Below are 24,330 nucleotides of genomic sequence, written 5' to 3' on the forward strand. Positions count from 1 at the left end.
ACAGTGTTTTCAGTTAACTGTAACATGATTTTCTATTTCTTTTTATTTTAAAGAATTATTTTGCTGAGGGTCAAGTTTTTTCTCTTGTTCAGAAATGTCAGTCTAACATTCTGTTTTGTATAAAACAAGCTGAATTTATTGTTTCTACATGAAATTTTTTTACTTTATAGGAAACTAATGATTGTGGTTATAGTCAAGATTCTGTCTAATATCTACAGCCAATTACAATTTTTAGATGTTTTAAATTTTATTTTGAACAAAAATTATTTTAACAGTTTTCTCCTTAAAATATCCCACTAGCTGGGATTGATTTTTTTTTTCTTCCTCTTTTCCCACGAAATGGATTTCTTGTTTTTCTTTTTACTGTGTTCTGCATTTACTTAAGTGTAAAAAGAATTTGTATGGTCAGTTGTTCTTTGCTTCCTGAGGCACTATATCAGGTACTTCCAAAACTGGCATCACGTGCTATCATGCTCTTCTCCCGCTGCCATCTTTTATTTAAAGCCAAATAAAGGGCCTAGTCCTGAATTGTACGTGTTCTTAAAATTCCCACTAATGTTTTGGATGCATAGGGGTAGTAGGATCAGGCAATAAAATGTTAAATGGTGATAAAGTGAAAAAGCATGCTTTGAGGTAACAACTTCATCTTGCCAGGAGTGAGGGTTTTTTTTGGATGATAATGTAAAATAGCATTAGGTTTATGTGGAGTGTGTATTCTTAATTTTATGGAAAAGGTGGACATGTAGACTTTATGCCTGGACTAGTACGTTTTTATGGAGATTTAGCAAAGTTGACTTAGGGCATGTCTACACTACAGCACCACACTATGATGCTGCAGTGCCGCTATGTAGACACTTCCTACATCTACTAAAGGTTTTTTCCGTCAGTGTAGTTGATCTGTCTCTCTGAGAAGCAGTAGATAGGTCAATGGAAGAATTCTTCTGTCAACCTAACAGCTTCTATACCAGGTATTTGGTCCATCTAACTGCTGCATTCAGGATGTGAAATTTTTCACAGCTCTGAGTGACATAGCTTTTTAGTGTAGACCAGGCCTTTACAGCCTTGGGTAAATGTTTGATGAGTCTTCACTGCCCCCAAGGTGACAGTTTGACTTCATCTCATACTTTGTGCTACTCCATAGAGAATTTACTCGTGGTTGTTACAAGCAACATTAGCATCTTCAGGAAGAAGCCTTTTTAACTGAAATTAGTTAGAAGAGGTTTTTAGTTAGTATTGCTATAAAAAGGTGACAGCCTTTTTTGATTATATAATTTAACAGCTCAGGTTAAATCCATCTCATAAAGGAAAACTACGAACATAGTTCGTATCAGAAGTTTTGAAAAGTAAATAAAAATATCAGGATGAATAAATTTTTTTTTTTTAAGGAAAAAAGTGAGATGTGTACACTAGTTTTATGATTGTTTGGATAAATGAGTAATTTCTACAAGTATTAAAATATTTATTCCAACTTTCAGAGTATCTTCTTTTATTTTTAGATGAATCTGCGTTCTGTATTTACTGTAGAACAACAAAGGATATTACAGCGTTATTATGAAAATGGAATGACAAATCAAAGTAAAAATTGCTTTCAGCTCATATTACAGTGTGCACAAGAAACTAAGCTGGACTTCAGTGTAGTCAGGGTAAGTACTGAGGCCTTCCACACTTGAATTTACATAATTATTTAACAAGTACATTTGTTTACATAAAATATCTGTAGGGGATGGAATCATTAACTTTATTTTTTTTAAAAAGGCTTCCATCCCCAGCTGTAATATATGCTCATTTTTTCCTGAGAGAGGGCTGCTTGTAGTCTGTGTTCCTATGAACGCTTTGACGTTATTGAAGTGTTAGTAGGGACTTTCATACTGTGCAAGCAGCAAGGGTCTCTTCAAGAAAGTTAAACTCCAAATAGGGTTTTCCTGCTGAAAACCTAGATTATATACTACATAAAGTGAATGTTGTTTATATCAGGAAACCACTTTGGAATAGAATAGAAATTTTGTGTCCTTTAAAAATGACATTGAGAGAGAGAGATAAAACTGCTGTCTTCTCATGTTTGTGTTCCTTGTCATAAGTAGATAGCATTGCTGCTTACTGGTATTTACAGTTATCTCTAAACAATAATATCATTGAGTAGCTTAGTGCTTCTGGGGTCTCTTCTGTAGACACTGAATTCCATGAGAGCGGGATAATGCTCCCTCTATGAAAGAAGAGCCATTTTGTTATCTAATGTTTCACAAGGAAGCAGAAATCACGAAGCAATAATTGAGAGTTGGTACAACAATCAAGCAGGCAGGAGCAGATACAAGCAGCTGCAGTGGGTACATCTACAACACCGTGTGGGAGGTAGGAAGGAGATTAGACCCATTTAGTTATTTCCCAACCCTGTGGACCCAGAACCATGTAGGGGAGTGCCCCTCCCCTCCCATCCCCCCACTCCAGGGGCACCAGCTTCTAAGTAGCCTTGTCTCTCTGGAGAAACCTGAGCTCAGGATAGGAAAAAAACACAAACCCAGGGAGCTCACCAGAAACTCAGACTGGCAGGAGCAGACAAGTAGCTGCAGTAGGGAACTTGGGATGCTTTCTACAGTTTTTGCTCTGGACATTCTCTCCCCTGTGCTGATTGTCTGTTTGCATCAGGTCCCTCACAGTCTCTTTGCCTCACTCTACCTGTAGTACTTACTCCCTGCCTTCCATCCCTCTTCTTTCTTCTCCAATCCCCTTTGCTCTGTTCCCTGAAGGTCCATTCTTCCTTCAGTTTTCTGCCTGTTTAGCCATCGCCTTCCTGACAAAAGCATTTCCACAAAAATTGTGGCAGTAACATGCCATTTGCAGACCAACATACCGTTTGCTGTGCTGGCATTTTGTAATCCTGACCCCTCCTTGTCTAACTTGTCTGTTTAGATTGTAGAAGCAAAGACTATCTCGTACTGTGTATAGTGCCTAGCACAGTGGGACCTAGATCTCAGTTGGGACGCATAGATGCTACCATAGTACTGGAAAAAATTAATAATAATGTAAAAGTCATACAGAAAATACCATAGTGTTTCTGATGTTAATCTCTGTATGGAGTCTTTGTTAGTTTTATGGGTTAGTATATTGCCATCTTGACAAATTCTTGAATTGGTTTGGGGATAAGGTAAAGACTTATTTTGAGATTCTCTTTAATGACTTATTTTGGTTTGTGATACCATTTAAAAAACAAAAATAAGCTTTATGACAAAAGTAGATGATGCAATATATTGGTTGTTTCCAAATTAGGACCTGTACAGCCAGTCCTACAAAGAAAGAGGATTTTTTCCTTGCTGGGATACTTAAGCATTCAAACCAAAAGGGATTTGGACGTTCCCAACATAAAAAGTTCAGAAATAAGCTATTTCTTTAATAATTAACATAACTATAGTTGTAAAATATTTTACCAAAGCAGTTTTACTTCAATTTATTGTATGTGTTTTAAAATAACCTTGATTTGACAACTGAGTATTAATTTTGCTGAACGATGAGGTGACTTTTCTATAAGTTCCAAGCTGTGGGGGGTGGTTTTTTTTTTTTAATATATTTTACAGTTTTTTCTTTTGATATAATTTCAATTTGAAAAGGATGTTATCTGAATAGAAGTAAAACAAATAGTACCACCGGATGCAATAATTTTTCAATTATCCATCTCAAATTTATGTCTGTGATTGTGAGCTAATGGGGAGAGAAATTAATTTGCTTTTTCCTGAAACTTGTGGCTAGTCATTTTTGCGTTGTAGGCTGCTTGTTTCTGTTTTTTCCTCTTAAGAAGAGAGCAAAACTAAAAACATAATGTGAGGAATTTAAGCCCTTCCGAAACCAAACACTTATATACGTAACTATTGAAGTCAATGAGATGATTTGCATGCTTTATCTTGTGCTTAACTTCAAGTGCTTTGCTGGATCGAGGGCTACATATCATTACAATTGTTAAATTTATGTTTTTATACTGATCATTAGAGCTTGTAAATGAGATGTCATCATTGGTATCATTCTTTATTTTGCATGATACATACTAGTAGATGGATGGTAATGCAGAAAGTTGCTCTCTTCTGTTAACATGAGTGTCAGATTACTTTTGTATTGGGGTGAGATTTCCAGTGAAATTCTATAGTTATGAGGTTCAAATATTAAAAAACCAAAACCAACTATGTGGGTGTATCAGAATGTAAGGTAGGGTTGGCTGCTTTTTTTTTTTTTTTTAAGTGCTTTTATAGAAATCCAGAGTAACTACAGAATAAAATCTCCCTTTTGTTCTGTGTAAAATTGATCACTTGGTTTGCTGAATTTTCAGCTCTTGTTTGAGTTAACTGGTCACCATTTTGCTGCACACCAAAGATCAGCAAAGGGGAACAGCAGAAAAAAAAAATTGCACTATATGCTCTATGTACACACTTAAGGTCTGATCCTGCACCCATAGATGTCTAAGGAGATTTGTCACTAGCTTGAATGTGAGCAGAAGGAAGCCCTTGTTTTCTGGTGGTTCCTTATATATGTAACTCTCCTCTTTATACTAAAGCATATAAATTAGCAGAAATCGACAGTTACAAATCTGAAGTCCAATTTACAGCTTGTATATACTTAAAATGCTTGTGGTACAGCTGCACCACGGCAGCTGTGCCACTGTAGTGCTTCAGTCTAGATGCAACCTGTATGATGGGAGGGGTTCTCCCATTGGTTTGGTCAATGGAAGAATTCTTCTGTCGGCCTACTGCTGTCTACACGGGGACTTAGGGCGGTTTAATGCCGCTGCTCAGGGGGGTGGATTTTTTACCCCCTGACCAACATAGTTAAGCCAACCTGATTTTTCTAGTGTAGACCAGGCCTCAATAGGCAAGAGACAGGATGAGTGAGGTAGTATCTTTGATTGGACCAACTTCTGTTGGTGAGAGAGACAAGCTTTCGAGCTACACACAGCTCTTCTTCAGGTCTGGGAAAGATACAAAAATGTCACAGCTAAAGAGAAGGTGGAACAGGTTGTTTTGTATAAGTAGTTAACATATTGTACGAGATCATTCAGTGTGGAGTGACCAATTAACACCTCTGCAGTCATAGGACAATAAAAGGAGGATTAGTGGGTTACAGACTGTTGTAATAAGGCATAATCCAGTGTTTTTATTAAAACTGTTATTTTTAGGGTCTAGCAAAGTTATAAATTTAAGCTCCCAGGCTCATCTTTTAAATGTGTTTGTGCAGATTTTCTTTGAGGATGAGGCCGGAGAGGTCAGTTATGTAATGATCTGAAAATTGTGATATTGTGTTTTTTTGTCTTTTTTATAATTTTTCTGTGTGAGTTCATTCAAGAGCATAGTGATTGTCTGGTTTCACCCACATAGTTGTTATTGGGGCACATGTTGTGATAGGCATGTTCAGCATCTTTGTCTACATTTAATTTAAGCCTGGGAGTTTGAATCCATAACTTCGCCAGACAGTGAAAATCATGGTCTTAATAAAGATACTGGATTTATGGCTTATTACTACAGTTTGTAACATACTAACCACTGTTTTTTTTCCTGTGACAGCATAGGTGTTAAGTGGCCACTTCACCTTAAATGGTCTCTTAGAATACATGGTAACTATTTTATGTTAAACAACCTATTTCACCTTCTGTTTAGCTGTGACCCTGAGTACCTTTCCCAGACCTGAAGAGCTCTGGGGTAGTCTACGCTGGCAGCAGTGCTTTAACGTGGCTTGTGTGGTCATGGCAGAGTGCTGGGAGAGAGCTCTTCCAGCGCTCTAAAAAGACCACCTCCACGAAGGGCATAGCTACCAGCCCTGGGAACTACACTGGTGTCTACACTGGTGCTTTACAGTGCTGAAACTTGCTGCACCCCTGAGCGAGAAAGTTGCAGTGCTATAAAGTGCCAGTGTAGACAAGCCCTCTCTGTAGCACAGAAGTTGATTCAATAAAAGAGATTGTCTCACCCACCTTGTCTCTCTAATATCCTGACACCAACATGGCTACAACGCTGCAGACAACTTAATACGAAACTGTTATGAGTGTGTAAATTCATCCCACCGCTCTCATGGTAAAGGTTGTTTTTGTAGTACGGATATTGTAATACCATACATGCTGTCAGAGGCGCCGACGTTCTAATGTGCCGGAGTGGTGCTCCCCTCCTGCCCCGCCCCCACTCTACCCCTTACTGCAAGGCCCCACCCCACCTTGCCTCTTCCTGCCCCTGCCCCGCCCTTGCTCTTCTTCCCTCCCTCCCAGTGCCTCCTGCATGCCGCGGATCAGCTGTTCCATGGCGGGCGGGAGGTGCTGGGGGGAGCAGGAGGTTCTGATAGAGGGACTACCAGTAAGTGCTCAGCACCCACCATTTTTTTTTCCCACAGGTGCTCCAGCCCTGGAGTACTCATGGAGCTGGCACCTAGGCATGCTGCTTCTAATAAGTTACTAGCAACACTCTGTTGAAATGCTGAAATTAGTGTTCCCCACGACTTTCTTAAATATATTTTTATTCATTGGCTTCAGAGCAAGTTTTCCTAAGGATATATTTTGTTTGAAACCAGTCATGTGTTTTTGGAACAATTTTGTACAAAATCACTAAAGAACTCTAGCTTGTTTTCTTCAAAAGAGAGAGACTTTCGCATAAAACACCCTCCACCCGTTTTAAATATCTTGAATATAATTCTATACATCTTCACTGTTAGTTTCTGAAATATCTGTAATGGGAAATTATTCCGTCTGTTGAACCTAATCCCCTTAGTCTGTATTATATTTGTGTAATCAAATCAATTTCTCACTAAAAGCAGCTCTGGAGGTATATGATATAAAAATGTTTGTCTTTTTAATTTAACTTTTTAAAATTCTTTTTTGACCAATCTTCAATTCAGTCCCTTTCTATTGGAAAACTTTTTCCCTTCTTGGGTTTCATTCGTACTTTGAGGACTATGCTTGTATTTTTTTTTATTAAATTAAAAAATAAGAGACGATGGAAGTGTCTGTAGTGTAGCAATTTTGAAAACATCTCCTCAGCTATTGGATAGTAAAGATACTGATTATGCTGAATCTCTCAGTATAGTGACTGATTTCAGAAGTACCTTATTTTCACTAGATGTAAAAGTTGAAATTAGGAAGGGGAAGGAATTAAACACCTAGTGTATCCTTGTTTGTTTGTTTTTCACAATAAAAAATGAAAGGTAAAACCAAGTCCAAATATGTGGAGGAGAAAACCACAAGCTGCTGCCATATTTATGCAAAGATAATTTTAGGGCAAGAAGAGGGGAGATGCAACAAGTTGTATATTCTTTTCTGAGATGGGCCAGAATTGGAAATCTGCACTCTACTGAACTTCAGGCATTTGGATAAAATGGGACCTGGATCCCCATCGTCTGTGGGTTTTGTTTTTGCATAATCAAGACATGTCTCTTTCCCCTCCCCCAAAACTATTTTTGATTGCTACCCATTTCTAATGTATTAGTAATTTAAATCTTAATTGTAAAGACTCTATACATGCTGAAGTCTTTGTAAGATTGTGGCTTTGAATATTAAAAAAAACTGACTGGCTAACATTCTTGTATATTAATATTTTGTATTTGCAGACTTGGGTTGGCAATAAAAGAAGAAAGATGAGCAGCAAGAATGTTGCAGAATCTGGAGGCACCCCACCAAGGACTGTTCCTAGCACCCCTACAGTGCCTCCAGAAGTAGCAGTCAGAAATGTGGTAAACATTGCTCGATCCCAAAGCCAGCAGTCTTCTTGGACATCATCTAACAATGATGTAATAGTAACTGGTATATATAGCCCAGCTAGTTCATCCAGCAGGCAGGGATCCACAAAACAGACTAATACTTCAATGACTGAGATACATAAAAACTCTATTCAGAGACCACCTGGAAAAAGTGATACAGAATTTCAGCAGCAGCATATCCCTGTAGGACGACAAGCACCACATTGTAAAGGTGCTTCGCTGCTCCTGGGGGAAAAAACTATTATTTTGTCAAGACAAACAAGTGTGTTGAATTCTGCAAACTCCATATACAATCATACTAAGAAAAATTATGGTGGTTCATCAGTCCAGACTGCAGAGTTGGTGTTACCTCAAAAGCCAATAATATGCCACAGGCCATGTAAAGCTGAACCAGTGGGGAGTCAGAGATTACACAAAACAGAACACACAGCCCTTGCATCACACATCCCATCTGGACAAAGAGCCAATGTTCGAGACCCTTCTTGTAGCACACAAAACTTGGAAATTCGTGAAGTTTTTTCCTTAGCAGTTACCAATCAACCTCAAAGAATTATGGGAGGAAATACAACACAGAAGCCTTGTTCAGTCGAAGGCAGTTGCCTGTCCATTGCAATGGAAACAGGAGATGCTGATGATGAATATGCTAGAGAAGAAGAGCTTGCATCTATGGGAGCACAAATGCAAAGTTATTCAAGATTTTGTGAAAATAGCAGTTCCCTTCGAGTGGAGAACCAAAGCACAGCTTTGTCTGGACCAGGCAGAAATGTGAGCTGCAGTTCACAGATGGTGAATGCCAGGGACTTGCCGGACAATATATTATATCATAACAGAGACTATCGCTTGCCTCCACGGACCTCATTACATACACCATCCAGTACACTGTATAGTAGTGCTAATCCATCAAGAAGTAACTTTTCTCCTCATTTTACATCTTCAAATCAATTGAGGCTGTCACAAAACCAAAACAACTACCAGGTAATCTGTAAATTTATTTTTGCCTTTCAGATTTTCAGGACAGTCTTCTCCTGTGAGAGCTGAGAATGTAGACTAATACATCTATGTAGACTAATATATCTTGATCCATTGATGAAAGTTTACACTGTTCCTTGGCACTGTTTCAGGTTTTCTCCTTATGAGCTGAGTCTGGCATATAGGTCAAATCATATCATTCGCTCCTTCCTTTTTGAGTGCACCCATCCCCTGTCCTTGAAATGAAAGTTTTTTGGATTCATTGTTAGAAATGGTAAGCATCAGTTCCTCCTTCTATACTACCCCGCTCACTAAACTACCATCTACTCTTTTTTGCTTCCTGTTTTTTTGATGGGGATTGGGATCTCCTTCCAACTATTCAGGGTGTTGGCAGATACCAGTTACAAGGAGGTGAGTCCTTCACCCTTGCAGTTTAGTTTACTCCATTTGTGTTACAGGAAATGTAATGAGGGCATCTCCAGGACCCAAGTTGCATCTCGTTCTCATAAAATATGCTTATAGGGGTAAAAAAGAGAGGAGAAATGTGAGTTCAGGTTACTGGGGGGCTGAAAAAAGAAAAAAGACCTGTGTCCAGCAGTGGCTGGAGCATTGCAGACCATTGTGGATTCATTTGTTGGAGGAAGAGAAACTGCAGGAAGCGTCAGAGTTGGTTTCAAAGTGGCAGAACTGCTGTGCTTTCCAGCATAGCACAGAGCCTGGAGCCTGAGTTAAGGTGCTCTTGATGATCATGATGGGGAGATAGCATTGAGCATTGTGTCCTGACATGACATTGGTTGCTGTTCCTCTTTCAGAGGAACTGTAGTCTTCTAATGGGAACTTCTGGGATGCCTCAACTTTCAACATCTTTTTCTAAATACTTTTCTCACTACTGTGGTTTGTTAACTCTTCAAATATATGTCACTTTTCATCATAAGGTACTACCAGGAATGTCACAGTTCTGTGACAGTTGCAAGTTTTGAAGGCCCATTATGTGCTAGCATAGACTCTGTCTATAGTTTTTGTGATCTCTATTAATAGGAATTGCAAATCCTCTCAAGCATCTTCTTGCCATTTTGGGTGCATGTGCTATGCTCACCTCTCCTTTCATGGATAGAGCTTTTCTCCTCTCTAGAGGTGGTCAGTTAGCACTTGCTATTAACAAAGTGCTTTTACTTAAGAAAAACCAGATTTGTGAAAATGAAGAAAAGCCTGTAAACATATTTTTATTTAGTCATGAGCTGTTAAAAGCTGCAACAGCTTAAGCTGTTAAAAGGCAGTACAGCTTAAGAATTGAAACTTCACATACCTAAATGTATTTTCTCGTTTTTCTTCGCTGTTGTTGCAAACAAATGACATTCTTGGTTTAAAAGAAAAAGAGTACACCTTACAGCTGTAGCTCACGAAAGCTTATGCTCAAATAAATTGGTTAGTCTCTAAGGTGCCACAAGTCCTCCTTTTCTGTTTGCGAATATAGACTAACACGGCTGCTACTCTGAAACCTGTCATTCTTGGTTTAGTTCATGACATGGTGGCAGTGGTAGAGTCTTTTTGGTGTCTACTCATCATTGGTCTTAGGAAACTAGATATCAAAAGTCCTCCTTAACTTGTTAAGCATTAGGCCAGCTGTTCACTTGAGAAATTAGCAAACCTGTAACCAGCCTTCCCATATAATACATCTCCATTATTATTTTATAATCAGGAGGCTTGAATCAGGTTTTTTTTCCACTGCACAAATAGACCAGTTCTTCCTCATATTGCTGTAAGAAGACTTCAGACAGCATCAGCCTATTTCAAAGGATTCTTTTGTTCCTGGGAAAGGGAGTCTTTCTATTTAGTCTGAATAGTATGGCTTTGTACTAGTTAGCAGTGATTCAGTATATTCTTTTCTAAAGTATATCTCCTAGGAATGCATCCCTTCCTAGGGAAAGAGCCCTTTTGAATGAAAACTGACTGGCCCTTTGTGTGCAGTGTAGTTGTAGCCATATTGGTCCCAGGATATTAGAGAGACAAGGTGGGTGAGGTAATATCTTTTATTGGACCAACCTTCTGGTAGTGAATGAGACAAGCTTTTGAGCTGCACAGAGCTCTTCTTCAGGTCTAGGAAAGATACTCCCAGTTTCACAGTAACATGCAAGGTGGAACAGATTGTTTAGCGTAAGTAGTTAGCTACTATCATCTCTTACAATATGTACTAACTACTTACGCTAAACAATCTGTTCCACCTTGCATGTTACTGTGAAGCTGGGAGTACCTTTCCAGACCCGAAAAGAGCTCTGTGTGGCTCAAAAGCTTGTCTTGCTCACCAACAGAAGTTGGTCCAATAAAAGATATTACCTCACCCCTCTGGTCTGTTTTGTTTCCCCTTTTGAAAGATGTTGAGATTCCTCATGCTGGTTCATGGTGCCTGCAGTAGGGTAACATACAGTATAATACAGATCAGAACATCCCAATCATTATTACTTGTACAGATTTGTTACAGTTATGTGAGGAAAAACTAACAAATGCAATTGAACTATTACAATCAAACCTGGCTCTTCATTTAGGGATTCCTTTTCATTCCCTTTTTTTCTATGGCTAGTGGGATGAAAATAAGGTGTATCCTGGTCGGTGAGCCTTAGAAAGGGGCCAGTTTTGCCTCTGTATTTCCTCTGACTTTTTTGTGTATGTCCCTCATGCATGTTTTGCAATGTGCAGTTTTTGGCAAGGCCAGGAATCAGGGTGTCACCATGACAGGTATGGCTCCAGATATGAGTGCCAATCTCAGGTCAGACTGTCAGAAAACAAGACAGACACCCCAAACTGGTGGTGTATTTTATTATTCTATTTCACCAAGCTAGTAACAAGTGTGAACTTCTGGATCACTGTATTAGTCTTACCACGGAGCTACAGAGAGTCCTCTTTTGGCTCTCCAACCCCTACTTTACCACCAAGACAAACTGGAATTTGTGATAAAAGGTTATTAAAACCAAAAGTCACCACACATTAGGCCACTCCTGACCCCAAAGGGCCAGTCACTTACCCTATTTCACTGAAAAAAGAAAAGGAGTACTTGTGGCACCTTAGAGACTAACCAATTTCTTTGAGCATAAGCTTTCGTGAGCTACAGCTCACTTCATCGGATGCATACAGTGGAAAATACAGAAGATGTTTGTTTTTAAACACCCATTTTTTCATGATTTGTGTGTATATCACTACAAAAGGTTTTCTCTCCCCCCACCCCACTCTCCTGCTGGTAATAGCTTATCTAAAGTTCTCACTCTCCTTACAATGTGTGTGATAATCAAGGTGGGCCATTTCCAGCACAAATCCAGGGTTTAACAAGAACATGGGGGGGAGGTGGGGGGGTTTAGAAAACAAAGGGAAATAGGTTATCTTGCATAATGACTTAGACACTCCCAGTCTCTATTCAAGCCTAAGTTAATTGTATCCAATTTGCAAATGAATTCTAATTCAGCAGTCTCTTGCTGGAGTCTGGATTTGAAGTTTTTCTGTTGTAATATCGCAGCTTTCATGTCTGTAATCACATGACCAGAGAGATTGAAGTGTTCTCCAACTGGTTTATGAATGTTATAATTCTTGACATCTGATTTGTGTCCATTCATTCTTTTATGTAGAGACTGTCCAGTTTGCCCAATGTACATGGCAGAGGGGCATTGCTGGCACATGATGGCATATATCACATTGGTAGATGTGCAGGTGAACGAGCCTCTGATAGTGTGGCTGATGTTATTAGGCCCTGTGATGATGTCCCCTGAATAGATATGTGGGCACAGTTGGCAACGGGCTTTGTTGCAAGGATAGGTTCCTGGGTTAGTGGTTCTGTTGTGTGGTATGTGGTTGCTGGTGCGTATTCACTTCAGGTTGGGGGGCTGTCTGTAGGCAAGGACTGGCCTGTCTCCCAAGATTTGTGAGAGTGTTGGGTCATCCTTCAGGATAGGTTGTAGATCCTTGATAATGCGTTGGAGGGGTTTTAGTTGGGGGCTGAAGGTGACGGCTAGTGGCGTTCTGTTATTTTCGTTGTTGGGCCTGTCCTGTAGTAGGTGATGCTGGAAACTCTTCTGCCTCTATCAGTCTGTTTCTTCACTTCCGCAGGTGGGTATTGTAGTTGTAAGAATGCTTGATAGAGATCTTGTAAGTGTTTGTCTCTGTCTGAGGGGTTGGAGCAAATGCGGTTGTATCACAGAGCTTGGCTGTAGACAATGGACCGTGTGGTGTGGTCAGGGTGAAAGCTGGAGGCATGTAGGTAGGAATAGCAGTCAGTAGGTTTCCGGTATAGGGTGGTGTTTATGTGACCATCGTTTATTAGCACTGTGTAGTGTCCAGGAAGTGGATCTCTTGTGTGGACTGGACCAGGCTGAGGTTGATGGTGGGATGGAAATTGTTGAAATCATGGTGGAATTCCTCAAGAGCTTCTTTTCCATGGGTCCAGATGATGAAGATGTCATCAATATAGCGCAAGTAGAGTAGAGGCGTTAGGGGACGAGAGCTGAGGATGTTGTTGATCTCACACCAAAGACAATGCCGTAGCCAATTACTCTATTAAACTAACTAAAGATTTATTAGCTAAGAAGAAGAAATGAGAGTTACTGAGATATTAAAGCAGGTAAAATACATTACTGGTGAGTTAGAGTTTTTACTCCAAATGATAGCAGAGCTGTAGTATGCTAGTTCTCCATGAGTCTCTCAAGGTTACCCAAAATGGCTTTGGTGACCTTTCCAATTGCTCAGGTTTCCCCCTGTTGGAATCCATCAGTCCAGAGATATTGGATCACTCCTAGCATTTCTTCTGATAGCTACTTTCCCCAGAAGGCAATCTGGCAACTTCCCATCACAGCATGAGCCCTCCCTTTGCTGACTAAAAACAGACAAAGTTTTTGTGAATTTTCCATTGTTGAACATAATGATCTATACTTTGAAGTTAACATGCTTCTTCATTTACAGTTCAATCCTGTTTGATGGGCAATTCAGTTACATACATGCACAATGCATTCAGTTACAGCAATCAAGACAATCTTCATTAGTTTTCATGAACAATGTGATAGCCAGAAACAATCCTTCATTAGTCTTCATGCAGTTTCACACATTAAATAAATTCTCATCTACACGCTAGGGATGTAAAATAGTAAACAGTTAACCGGTAAGCATTAGTATTACCGGATAACCCAGTCTAACCATTAACCCCCAGCCCTGGGTGGGCTGGCACAGCACCAGCTGCACTGCCCTGCTGACCCCAGCCCCCGGCCCAATGGAGCAGCCTCAGCCCTGCGCTAACAGGAGCAGCCCCAGCAGCAGCCCTGAGCCAGGAGGCCAGGAGTCGGGGTGGCCCCTGGCCCCTCTCCCTTTAATTGGTTAACCAGTTAAACGATATAATTTTAATGGTTTAACTGGTTAACTTTTAAAACGATATTTACATCCCTATTACATGCTAATACATCCTTCTGATCTAGGGCTAATTAACTACAAGGACAAAGATAATGTGAATCAACAAGTTACAGATGAGTGAAGACAATAACATTAACATTTCTTTGAACTACTTTAGCAAAATAGTGAATTAGTCTGATCACAGTACAATATCTTTTGACACTCCTTTGAGTTCTATTAGCCTGCTGCCTTGGTCTGAGCTGGCAACCTGCTAGGCAGCATCACAGAGGGAACAGCTATATTTTTTTTTCTTAGTGCCTTTGACCCTGCGCCCATTTCCAGCCTTGCAAAAATTTTGTGACTAAGTTAAAACAGACCTGTCAGCATTAATTTACTTGACACTGGCCTCTTTGCTGTGAAATCCAAGATGGTAGATTTGGGGGGTAGCAGTGTGTGATGAGGGGGAAGGCAGGAGCTCGTGGCATCCTGGTTCTGCAGAAAGCATGTGTCCGTGGTGGGGATATTGGCACAGGTACTGTGTAGATCCCATGGGATCTTGAGGGAATCTGCTGGTTTTTGGGAGCTGAGCACTATGATGCTTTTTGGGGGTACACAGGGTTGGGAGGCATTTCACTACCACCTGCCCTTAATATAAGGAAGCCTTGTTGGTGTCTGCAGTGAGTCAGTTCCCCATCACCACCAGGCTCTGGCGTCGCAGGCCCTGCATTCGAGGCCTCCACGGGTCCCGCTTTCTCTTTGCAGGTTAATGATAGGCACACTCCAACCTCTGAGCGTCTCCCTGGAGTTTCCTAGCCCCTGGTACTCAGGACACTTTCAGAATTCCCAGGTCCTCTGTTTCTAAAGGAACAGTATACCACAGCTTACTAGTTAAGCTGTAGAGCACAGTTCTGCTTATCACATAGCACTTAGATTTGTTTATGGAGAAAGCAAGTGTAAGTTTATTTAACAAAGAACAGAGATTCCAATGATAGCAATCATAAACACTGGAAACAGAGTGTTACAGATGAAATAAAATTGCCTATTTAACTTACAGCCTAAACTTAACTAATAAGACATTATGTCATAAGAGCAAAAGCTCACCCAAAATCCTTCCAGTGTATTAAAGCCAGGGTTGTGATTTTTTGTTCATGAAGCAAGCCCACTGTCAGCATACTCCTAGGTGAAAATTATTGTGTGTCTCCTTGCATTCTTCTGATATACCAAACTAATTCTTTGATCTTAGTCATAAACTGGCAACCCTGCTGTCATGTATTTCTTCCTGTAGATTTTGTGGTCTCTTGTAAACTTTGCAATCTTGATTAGCTGGTGATACCGTGTTCCATCAGACTTCTCTTGTAAGACACACAAATGTCTCCTATGAAGATAAGTGTCTGTTATCTCTTGCCTGAACAGAACCAATTTATCACCTTCTGGTGACCTGTCTCGTTTGCCTTAAGAACACAGTTTTCAGCATATATACATATTACTGTACATGCACTTTTCAGTGATGATCAGTGTGAAAGAGGCTTTCAGTAGAGACCTTTCATGACACTCTTTGAAAGAAATATGGAGCTACCAGACCCAGGGGATCCCAAACCATATGCAGCCCTATGCCTTCTGCCATTTGGCACCAAGAGGTTCCTGAGTCACAGGCAGCCTACCACTTCCTCAAGTGGGGCTTCTAGAACATTTACCACTTAACTTTACTTATGCATTGCAGTAATTTATGTATTGATTATTTTCTTATATACATTTTTGTACGTGGCAAGGATCCACTTTTAAATTTGATCTGTTTTTAATACCTAAAACAAAAAGGCACATGTCTAAAGCTCTGATTATCCTTTAAAATCACATGCATCATTGGATAGTAGAGCACCCCATCAAGTGAGTAACCAATTCCATCTCTGACCCTTTCCCCACAGAGGGAATTTCTTGATGGCAATAATTTCATAATGAGAAAACTGCCAAGATAGGCTGGCTTTTTGGCTAAGAGCTAGGATGGTATCCCATTAAGAAAATCTACTTTCATGAATATTTATGACATATTATGCTTTTACATATTAAAAGCTTGAGGGAACATAAAGCATATTTTGGTAATGGTTTTTCAGTGTCGGCTTTTATTGTTCTTTTGAAGAGGCATTAGAAAGAACCTGGAAAAAAAGAAAAAGATTTTAGATTTTTGTGGTCTGACACTCTAGCACATGCAGTCATTTATTGTTCATGTTTTTGCTCAAGTGTAATATAATTTAATCCATCAACCTGGGAATGAATATCCTTATTCTTAAATTCCTGGGAAATCCTTCAGATTCAGAACATATGAAGCTTGAGTTACTGAATTGTTTGAATGCTCAGTTATTATAACAGGTAGCAATTGAGAGCAAGAAGTGATGAATTCATTACTGTTAAACATTGGTGGGATATCTAATAAGCAATTAGTCATAAACTCCCCAATTGAAATCATTTAATCAAATTCATGCTAATCTAACATAAGAACAAATGTAATAATCAATTTTTATGACACAAAGGGGTTCCTTGGAATTATTTATCCAGTTATTTATTCATCAGAAATTTTCTGCTCAAACTATTAAAAATGAGTAATCAGTGTCTTCAGACTTTTTTAACATGGAGCAAGGCAATTTTACCAAGTTGCATGACTTGCAGGACTAAATTAATGTCTGACTTTTATTTGGGGGCTGGGAGGAGGGAATAAAGTGAAATTATGTATTTAAGCTTCTTTGTAGAAAAGGTTAGGATTTCATTTTAGCTAAATGTAAATGAACATGGGATGCTTTTTTGTTTAATACATTAGCTTTCCTTGTTTGGAAACATTATTGTTAATCCTGTTCTGTGCTGTCTGTAATTTGCCCTTATTTTGTACATGAAAACGTAGAACATTGCAGCCAGGTACAGAGGAGGGCTGGGATACCTCTTTAAAATGTTAGTTATAAAGCTATTAGTTTATTTAGTGATATGGCAATTATGGGTTATGTTTTCTACATTCTTTTTGAAAAAAAGAACTGGTCCCACTTTATTTTTCTTATGAAGAGTTGTTGAACACATGAAAATGTCAAGATAGACATTCTAGATTTATCTGAAATTAACAGTAGACTGACAGATATAGAAATTGAAAACACCACCTGTAGTAGAGAATGGTGCTTTTTTTTTTTTTTTAAGCAAAACAAGTATGGTGTGGGGCCTTTTATTGTCTAACGTGATTTATGTCAATTAGGACAGTTCTCTGTAAATATCAGCTTCTATGTATTTGTCTGTTCATACTACTGTGTTAATGTAGGGCCAGGTTCTGATACTCTTACTCACATTGAGTAGTCCCATTTAAATCCAGTGTGATTGCTCAAGGAGCTAGATACTGTTCTTCATGAGTATGAGTACTGCAGTTTAGCCCCTAAAAATTAATGTGAATCACATAAGCAGTATAACAGTTTGGTTTAGCTTCTTAAAATTATGTTAAAATGAATTGGTGGACAAATGTTAAAAATATACATAGTAGCTTTAAATTCTTGATTTTTTTCTTCTTCTTGTTTTGTATTGAAAACCCTACCTGACAAACTGCAGATACTATGTAAATACAAACATTGCCTTTACCTTACATAATGGTGAAAGTAAGCAATCATTGATACAGTTTACCAAGGATTGTGGTAGATTCTCCATCACTGACCATTTTAAAATCAAGAATTTTTTTTTTTTAAGAGAGAGGTTCTGGAAATTATTTTGGGGAAGTTCTATGGCCTGTGTTGTACAAGAGGTTAGACTAGATGTTCACAATAATCCCTTCTGGCCTTAGAATCTGTGAAAAGGACAATGCGTGCATGCAGCAACCACAGGATGGTATTTTGACAAAAACACTGGTGATGTTGACTTTCCTCTTTCCCTCCCCTTATAGGGTGGCCAGGTGTCCGGGTTTCGACCGGAAAGTCCGGTTGAAAAGCGGACCGCCGCAGTGTCCAGTCAGATCTACTGACTGGATACCCAAAGTCCAGTTACTGCAGGTGGGGAGGCACCGGGTCATTACCCGCACCAGCCCCTACTCAGCCAGGGCCGCCTCCTACCTGTGTTGGGCAGCTGCAGCTCCCAGCCCCGGCTCTGCAGGCGAGTCCCTCCATGGGGGGAAGAGAGCAAATGGAGGCGAGGCCTTGGGGGAAGAGATGGAGAGGGGCGGGACCTCGCGGGGAAGAGGTGGTGATGGGGGCGTTCCAGCACTCCTGCTGGAGTGTCACGTTTTTAAATATTACAGAGTTGGCAACCCTACCCCATTGTGGTCCAAAGTGAGTGGGCATCCTAATCAAGCTAGAAGACGGCTGGCTAAACAGGAAGTTTGGAGAATCTTAAAGTGTATTTTTCTGTACAGAAGTGTCTTAGGTAGCAAGTACAAAGGATAAACTTTTAGCTGAGGAAGATATAATTATATTTTTGGATATGCATTTGTTCAGAAATTAGTAAATGTTTTTAATGATGAGTATAATTCAGAGGGAAATATTATATTTACCATATTTTGAAATAGGTGGGTTAAATCTATGATGGATTTCTTGTCTTCCTTTTATTGAACTGTTTGAGAGTCTCTTCAGTTTCTGTTGTGCATAAAAAATGCTTGTACCAGAATCTAAAACCAGCCTAGAATGTTATTTCATACCCTGCATGTTTCAGTCAGAGAGAGAAAGAAGTACACTTCAGGTTTATGTAAGCAAATGCCTCTTTGGAAGGGTGGGAATTTGTGGTGATCAAGAGGAGAGATCCCCTGAAAAAGATCACTTATTACTCTAAAATGCAAATTTCTGCTATCTAGAAAAGTTTGATGCTGAAAACCACCTGTTCTGGATCTGGTACATTTATTAATGTTCCTGGAACATTACACGAAAAGCAATACACATAACAGATACAATTGGAAGGTGTGTTTCGGCAGTGAGTGGTTTCATTCATTTGGCCCATGAGCCAGATCCAGCCTGCTTGATGGGCCTCTATGACAAACTCAAATAATGTAGAATTCAAGTTTTCATTTCAGATTTCTAGGCCTCATCTGAATGTGTCATGTAACTTTGTCTTAGCCTGAAACAACTATTTTCCAAATTTTGACTTTTACTTTCATCTTGTTGAGGTGTTACTTCTGAAACCTAACAGTGACACTTTAAAAACAAGAAAATTTAAAATAATTTGGGTGTACAACTTTGCCTAACTTGCAGTTACTGTAATTGTGCGTTGAAATTGGGTAATGGCACATGCCACTAGTCGTATATACAAAGGGCAGAAGTGATACTGATTTTAGTGCTTTGTATCCTTTTTTCCTGCCAAGTGCAACAGTAGCTTTATTAAGAGCCAAATTCTGCTTTCTGCTCTCAGTTCCACTGGTGCATCTTCAACTACAATAAATGAAAGTTGCATCCATATAACTGACTGAACAAATTGGCCCTTAAATAATAGTTATTACTGAGGACCATATTCTACCCATAGTCTTTATGCAAATCTCCCACTGGGCCTGATCCAACGAGGTGCTAAATCTTTGTAACTCAATGATAGTATTCAGAGTAACAGCCGTGTTAGTCCGTATTCGCAAAAAGAAAAGGAGTACTTGTGGCACCTTAGAGACGAACAAATTTATTTGAGCATAAGCTTTTGTGAGCTCACTTCATCAGATGCATACTATGGAAAGTGTAGAAGATCTTTTTATACACACAAAGCATGAAAAAATACCTCCCCTCACCCCACTCTCCTGTGGGTGATCACTCTCCTTACAATGTGTATGATAATCAAGTTGGGCCATTTCCAGCACAAATCCAGGTTTTCTCTCCCCCCCTCCCCCCGAGTGGCTAAGTCATTATGCAGCAAGGTAACCTATTTCCCCTTGTTTCCCCCCCCCCCCCGGACGTTCTTGTTAAACCCTGGATTTGTACTGGAAATGGCCCACCTTGATTATCATACACATTGTAAGGAGAGTGATCACTTTAGATAAGCTATTACCAGCAGGAGAGTGGGGTGGGGGGAGGTATTTTTTCATGCTTTGTGTGTATAAAAAGATCTTGGATGCATACTATGGAAAGTGTAGAAGATCTTTTTATACACACAAAGCATGAAAAAATACCTCCCCCCACCCCACTCTCCTGCTGGTAATAGCTTATCTAAAGTGATCACTCTCCTTACAATGTGTATGATAATCAAGGTGGGCCATTTCCAGTACAAATCCAGGGTTTAACAAGAACGTCCGGGGGGGGGGGGGGGGAGGAGGAAAAAACAAGGGGAAATAGGTTACCTTGCTGCATAATGACTTAGCCACTCGGGGGGGGGGGGGAACCTGGATTTGTGCTGGAAATGGCCCAACTTGATTATCATACACATTGTAAGGAGAGTGATCACCCACAGGAGAGTGGGGTGAGGGGAGGTATTTTTTCATGCTTTGTGTGTATAAAAAGATCTTCTACACTTTCCATAGTATGCATCCAATGAAGTGAGCTGTAGCTCATGAAAGCTTATGCTCAAATAAATTGGTTAGTCTCTAAGGTGCCACAAGTACTCCTTTTCTTTTTTCAATGATAGTAGTAGGTGCTCAGCAGCACTCAGTATTGTGGCCATTTTTATTAACGGGAGATTGGCTGGCTGTTGATTTAATTTAGTAGTTCTGTTCTACAGACTATAATAAAAAATGTATTTTGGCCTGTGCTACAGAATAAATTTGATACTCTTTTATTAAGGGCTCTGTAAATGTTTTGATTTCCACATCATTTAAAAAAAAACGTTTTAGGACTGGTGTTACTATAATATAGTACAAAGTTAGTCCTGAAACTTTAGTTCAATAAGAGCAACTCTGCTCACCTAACTTGTCAGAGGAGTCCCACAGTAATCAGGCTACTCACATGAATAACACACAGAATTTGGCCCCCTCTGAAAATCTTGCAAGCATTTTTCTTAAGCAGAAAGGAAGAGTATTTAGATCTGGACTCATGTTTATAGACACTTATCACAATGAATACACACTCTTGAAGCTGGATTATTTTGCACAAGTCATGCAAAAGCTGTGTACATAGTATTATTTGCCATACCAGCAGTCTGAGAGTGTGCCTTATTGGTAATTGTTTTTTTGCTTCCACAGATTTCAGGAAACCTCACTGTGCCTTGGATTACAGGGTGTTCCAGAAAAAGAGCAGTAAGTACATTTCACTTGAAGCAGCAAATGAGCTAAGTAAAGGCATGGAAACACATTTAAAAAAAATTTGAATGACCTCTAGAAAAATGTCACTTTGAGTATTTGGTAAAACAGAAATGTGTGTTTTTTGCTTTATTTTATTTTTTGTTCATAGTAGCCACAAACAGTAGCCTGTAAATATACCCCATAAATAGCTGTACAGTATCTAGTGTTAAAAGCCCAAAATTGAAAACCTAGGTCCCATCATGCCACCTTTACACATGTAAGTAGTCCAAGTATCTGAAGTGCACAAATAGGGATTATTTCCATGAGTAAAGACTGCAAGACTTGATGTGATTTGTGTTAAAAATGAAACAAAGGCTGGTCATGACCCAAAAATTCAGAGAGGGAAAACTAAACTCATAAGGAGACAAATCCTAGTTTGTCAGCCTGCTAGATCCTATCTGTATGTCTATATATAAAATATGAGAAGCAGGATTTAGTCCAAAATGTATGTCATAGTTATCTCAGGTGTAATTTTTATCCACATTTTAGTTTTTATACCCTTTCCTATTAAGCGAAATCAACCAGATTGGTGTTCTGAAGTCATAAGGCATTCCTAAATATAGTATAAAACTACACTTCTGTTCATATTTACGAACTTTTATTGAAAATGTCATAACTTTCTTGTCTTCCAGCTCAAAGTCTATTTTTCTAAAATAATCAGGGTCAGTGTTGCGGTATAACAGTGGGAGGGAAAATATTTGCTCTCAGTTATTTACATGTAGTAAGGTTCTGAGTGATAGAATGTATCAATTCAGCCATCAGTAAATCCTAACTAGATATAAAAGCACCTCTATTTAATACATCTAATATTACTTTTTAAAGATAAAATGTTAGAGGCAGCTGTTCGTGCTTACATGTTTCCCAAAGCATAAAAAGAACTTTAAGATAAAGATGAGAAATAGATATGCTTTACACAAAGGAATTTTTAGTAAAACATTGTAGTTTTTAAAAAAAATTTAAAAAAACCCTAAACCTAAATGTTGTGAGCTGGATAATTCAGAGACATTCCACATTTTTAATAACTTTGCCCTTATATTCTATTATGCTGTGCACTCTACACATAAAATTAGTCTGAGCTTGTGATAAGCATGAAAACAGTTGAATTTCACATTTGAAAAATGATTAAAATAGGGGGAAAAATGTTTTTCATATTGTAAGCACATGCCAGTTTCTTTGATGTCTGTTAGCAGTTCCAGTGATGGGCCATGGAGAACTTTCTGGCACACTACAGATGTTCAGTGAGTCACATGTGGCCTGCTCCGAAATCCATTGAAGTCAATGGGAGTCTTTCCATTGACTTAAATGGGATTTGATCAGGCCTATGATATTGCCTGTCATCCTCATTCTCAGCTGCTAAATTACATTAAAAGACAGCTAAAATTAATTAAATACTTGTCTAATTGCTTTTTCATGTAATCAATTGCTATAGTTGCCAGACGGGCTTTATGCTATCCTGCTTGGGAGGGCAGGTGGGCACAAGACAATCCCTAGTAAGTTGCATTCCACACTATGGGGGAAAAGTGGGAGCTTCCCCTGCTGTGTAGAGTAAATAGTTCTAGCCTTTGGGACAATGAGATATTTAGGGGGCAATATTTGCAGAGAGGGTTAGAATGGATATATGGATTCTGTATGGTTAAAGGGGTGTTTGAATCCATGTCAGGCATAAGATCAAGAGAAGTATAGTACTGTTTTTAGACTTCAAAATGTTCAAGGGATAGGATGTATTGTGGTTCACAGTGAAATAGTGGTTAGAAGGGTGGGTGTTTATAGAATGTATGTAGAGGGTAAGATAGATATGTTGTGATCTCATTAGTGAGAAGGTAGGATATCAGAATGATCGTTCTTAGCCAATATATGAAGGATAGGAGATGAGATAATGATACAAAGGGAGAGCAATCTGCAGGAGGGTGTGTTCTGGTGTAGGTGGATAATGGTTGCACATGTTGTGGAGTAACACAATATGAAGAGTATGGGATAGTATCCAGGGTACTTTATATAGGAACGTAGCTTATACTAGAAATGGTGAAAGGATACAATATGAGGGTATAAAGGGGCTTTGGGCATGTAATAGGATGGTCAGGGATGTGAGAGTGCACGGTTAAAAAGTTGTCTGACAAACCGAAAAGGACAGTTAACTTCATTTTCTCCCCATCCCTCACTTACAAAAGACATGTAAGTATTTCCCTGTTTGCTGTTAATGACCCATCCAATTTGACTGCATCCATTGTTCCCACATAGAGTAAGTATTTAATTAACTCAAAATTGAGCTGGTTCATTTCTGTAGTGGCTGCTAGTGCCTACAGGAGGAAATTTCCACAGTCCATTTATCTCCGACATGGCTTAATAAACACATGTGTTTCATATCTTTACTACTCTTGTCACAAGAATGTTTTTGCTTCAAGATTTGTCTTCACTGCAATGTTAGCTTGAGTTCTCTACACTTCGGTAACTACTCTCGAGTTTCCTTAGTTCAAATGAGCGTGGTAACACTGCAAAACAACATCTGAGCAGCACAAAGTGGTAGTATGAGCAGCACAGAGTAGCTGCATCGTTAGCAGGACTCAAGCTTTTTTGTAAGCTCTCCGGGAAAGGAGCCATGTACTACTCTGTATTTTGTACAGTGCTTTCAACAATGGGGCCCTGTTCGTGGTTGGTTGGCACTACCATAATAGACATGATTAACAATTCATATACCCTCTGATGGGTCAGTCAGCACTTGAGCTGGAAATTTTTGTGCATGAGTGGGAATCTGGTATGGGGCAGCACTCAAGTTATATTTCTAGCTAACACTGCAGTGTAGAGAAGTCCTCAGTCTCCTGAGCTGACCCTGACTGCATGTGTGCACGTGTATGCACATATTTATAAAAAATAATTTTCTGAATGAAACTAAAACTGAAGTAGCTCTTCTCCTGATTTCCTGCTCTTGGAATGTGCAGGAATATTCTCTGGCATTATTTTCCTGGGGAATAATCGTGTTCCATAAATATAATGTCAGGATAGATTAGTTTTGTGTAATGGCCTCAGAAACCATTGTTTTCCTCATGTACCACTGTGACGATTGGAGTTACAGTCCCTAGAGTTAAGCATCA

General features: G+C 39.3%; 1 protein-coding gene across 12 annotated transcripts in view; it reads left to right on the top strand.

Annotated features, from left to right (window-relative positions):
- HDX (highly divergent homeobox) overlaps nt 1–24,330 on the top strand; it is a 111,813-nt gene that overhangs the window by 28,511 nt on the left and 58,972 nt on the right. For 9 of the 12 annotated variants that reach the window (XR_012160937.1, XM_073360905.1, XM_073360908.1 and 6 more), the window contains 3 exons: nt 1,497–1,643; nt 7,567–8,691; nt 21,143–21,196. Coding sequence is in view for 11 of the 12 variants with exons in the window: in XM_073360905.1 (XP_073217006.1) it covers nt 1,497–1,643; nt 7,567–8,691; nt 21,143–21,196 (1,326 nt within the window). In the remaining variant the exon portion in view is untranslated. The remainder of the gene's footprint in view (nt 1–1,496; nt 1,644–7,566; nt 8,692–21,142; nt 21,197–24,330) is intronic. The other 3 variants (XM_073360910.1, XM_073360913.1, XM_073360911.1) reach the window with 1 other exon arrangement.

The sequence above is a fragment of the Lepidochelys kempii genome, chromosome 9 (genome assembly GCF_965140265.1).
Source record: "Lepidochelys kempii isolate rLepKem1 chromosome 9, rLepKem1.hap2, whole genome shotgun sequence".
Taxonomy (NCBI): domain Eukaryota; kingdom Metazoa; phylum Chordata; order Testudines; family Cheloniidae; genus Lepidochelys; species Lepidochelys kempii.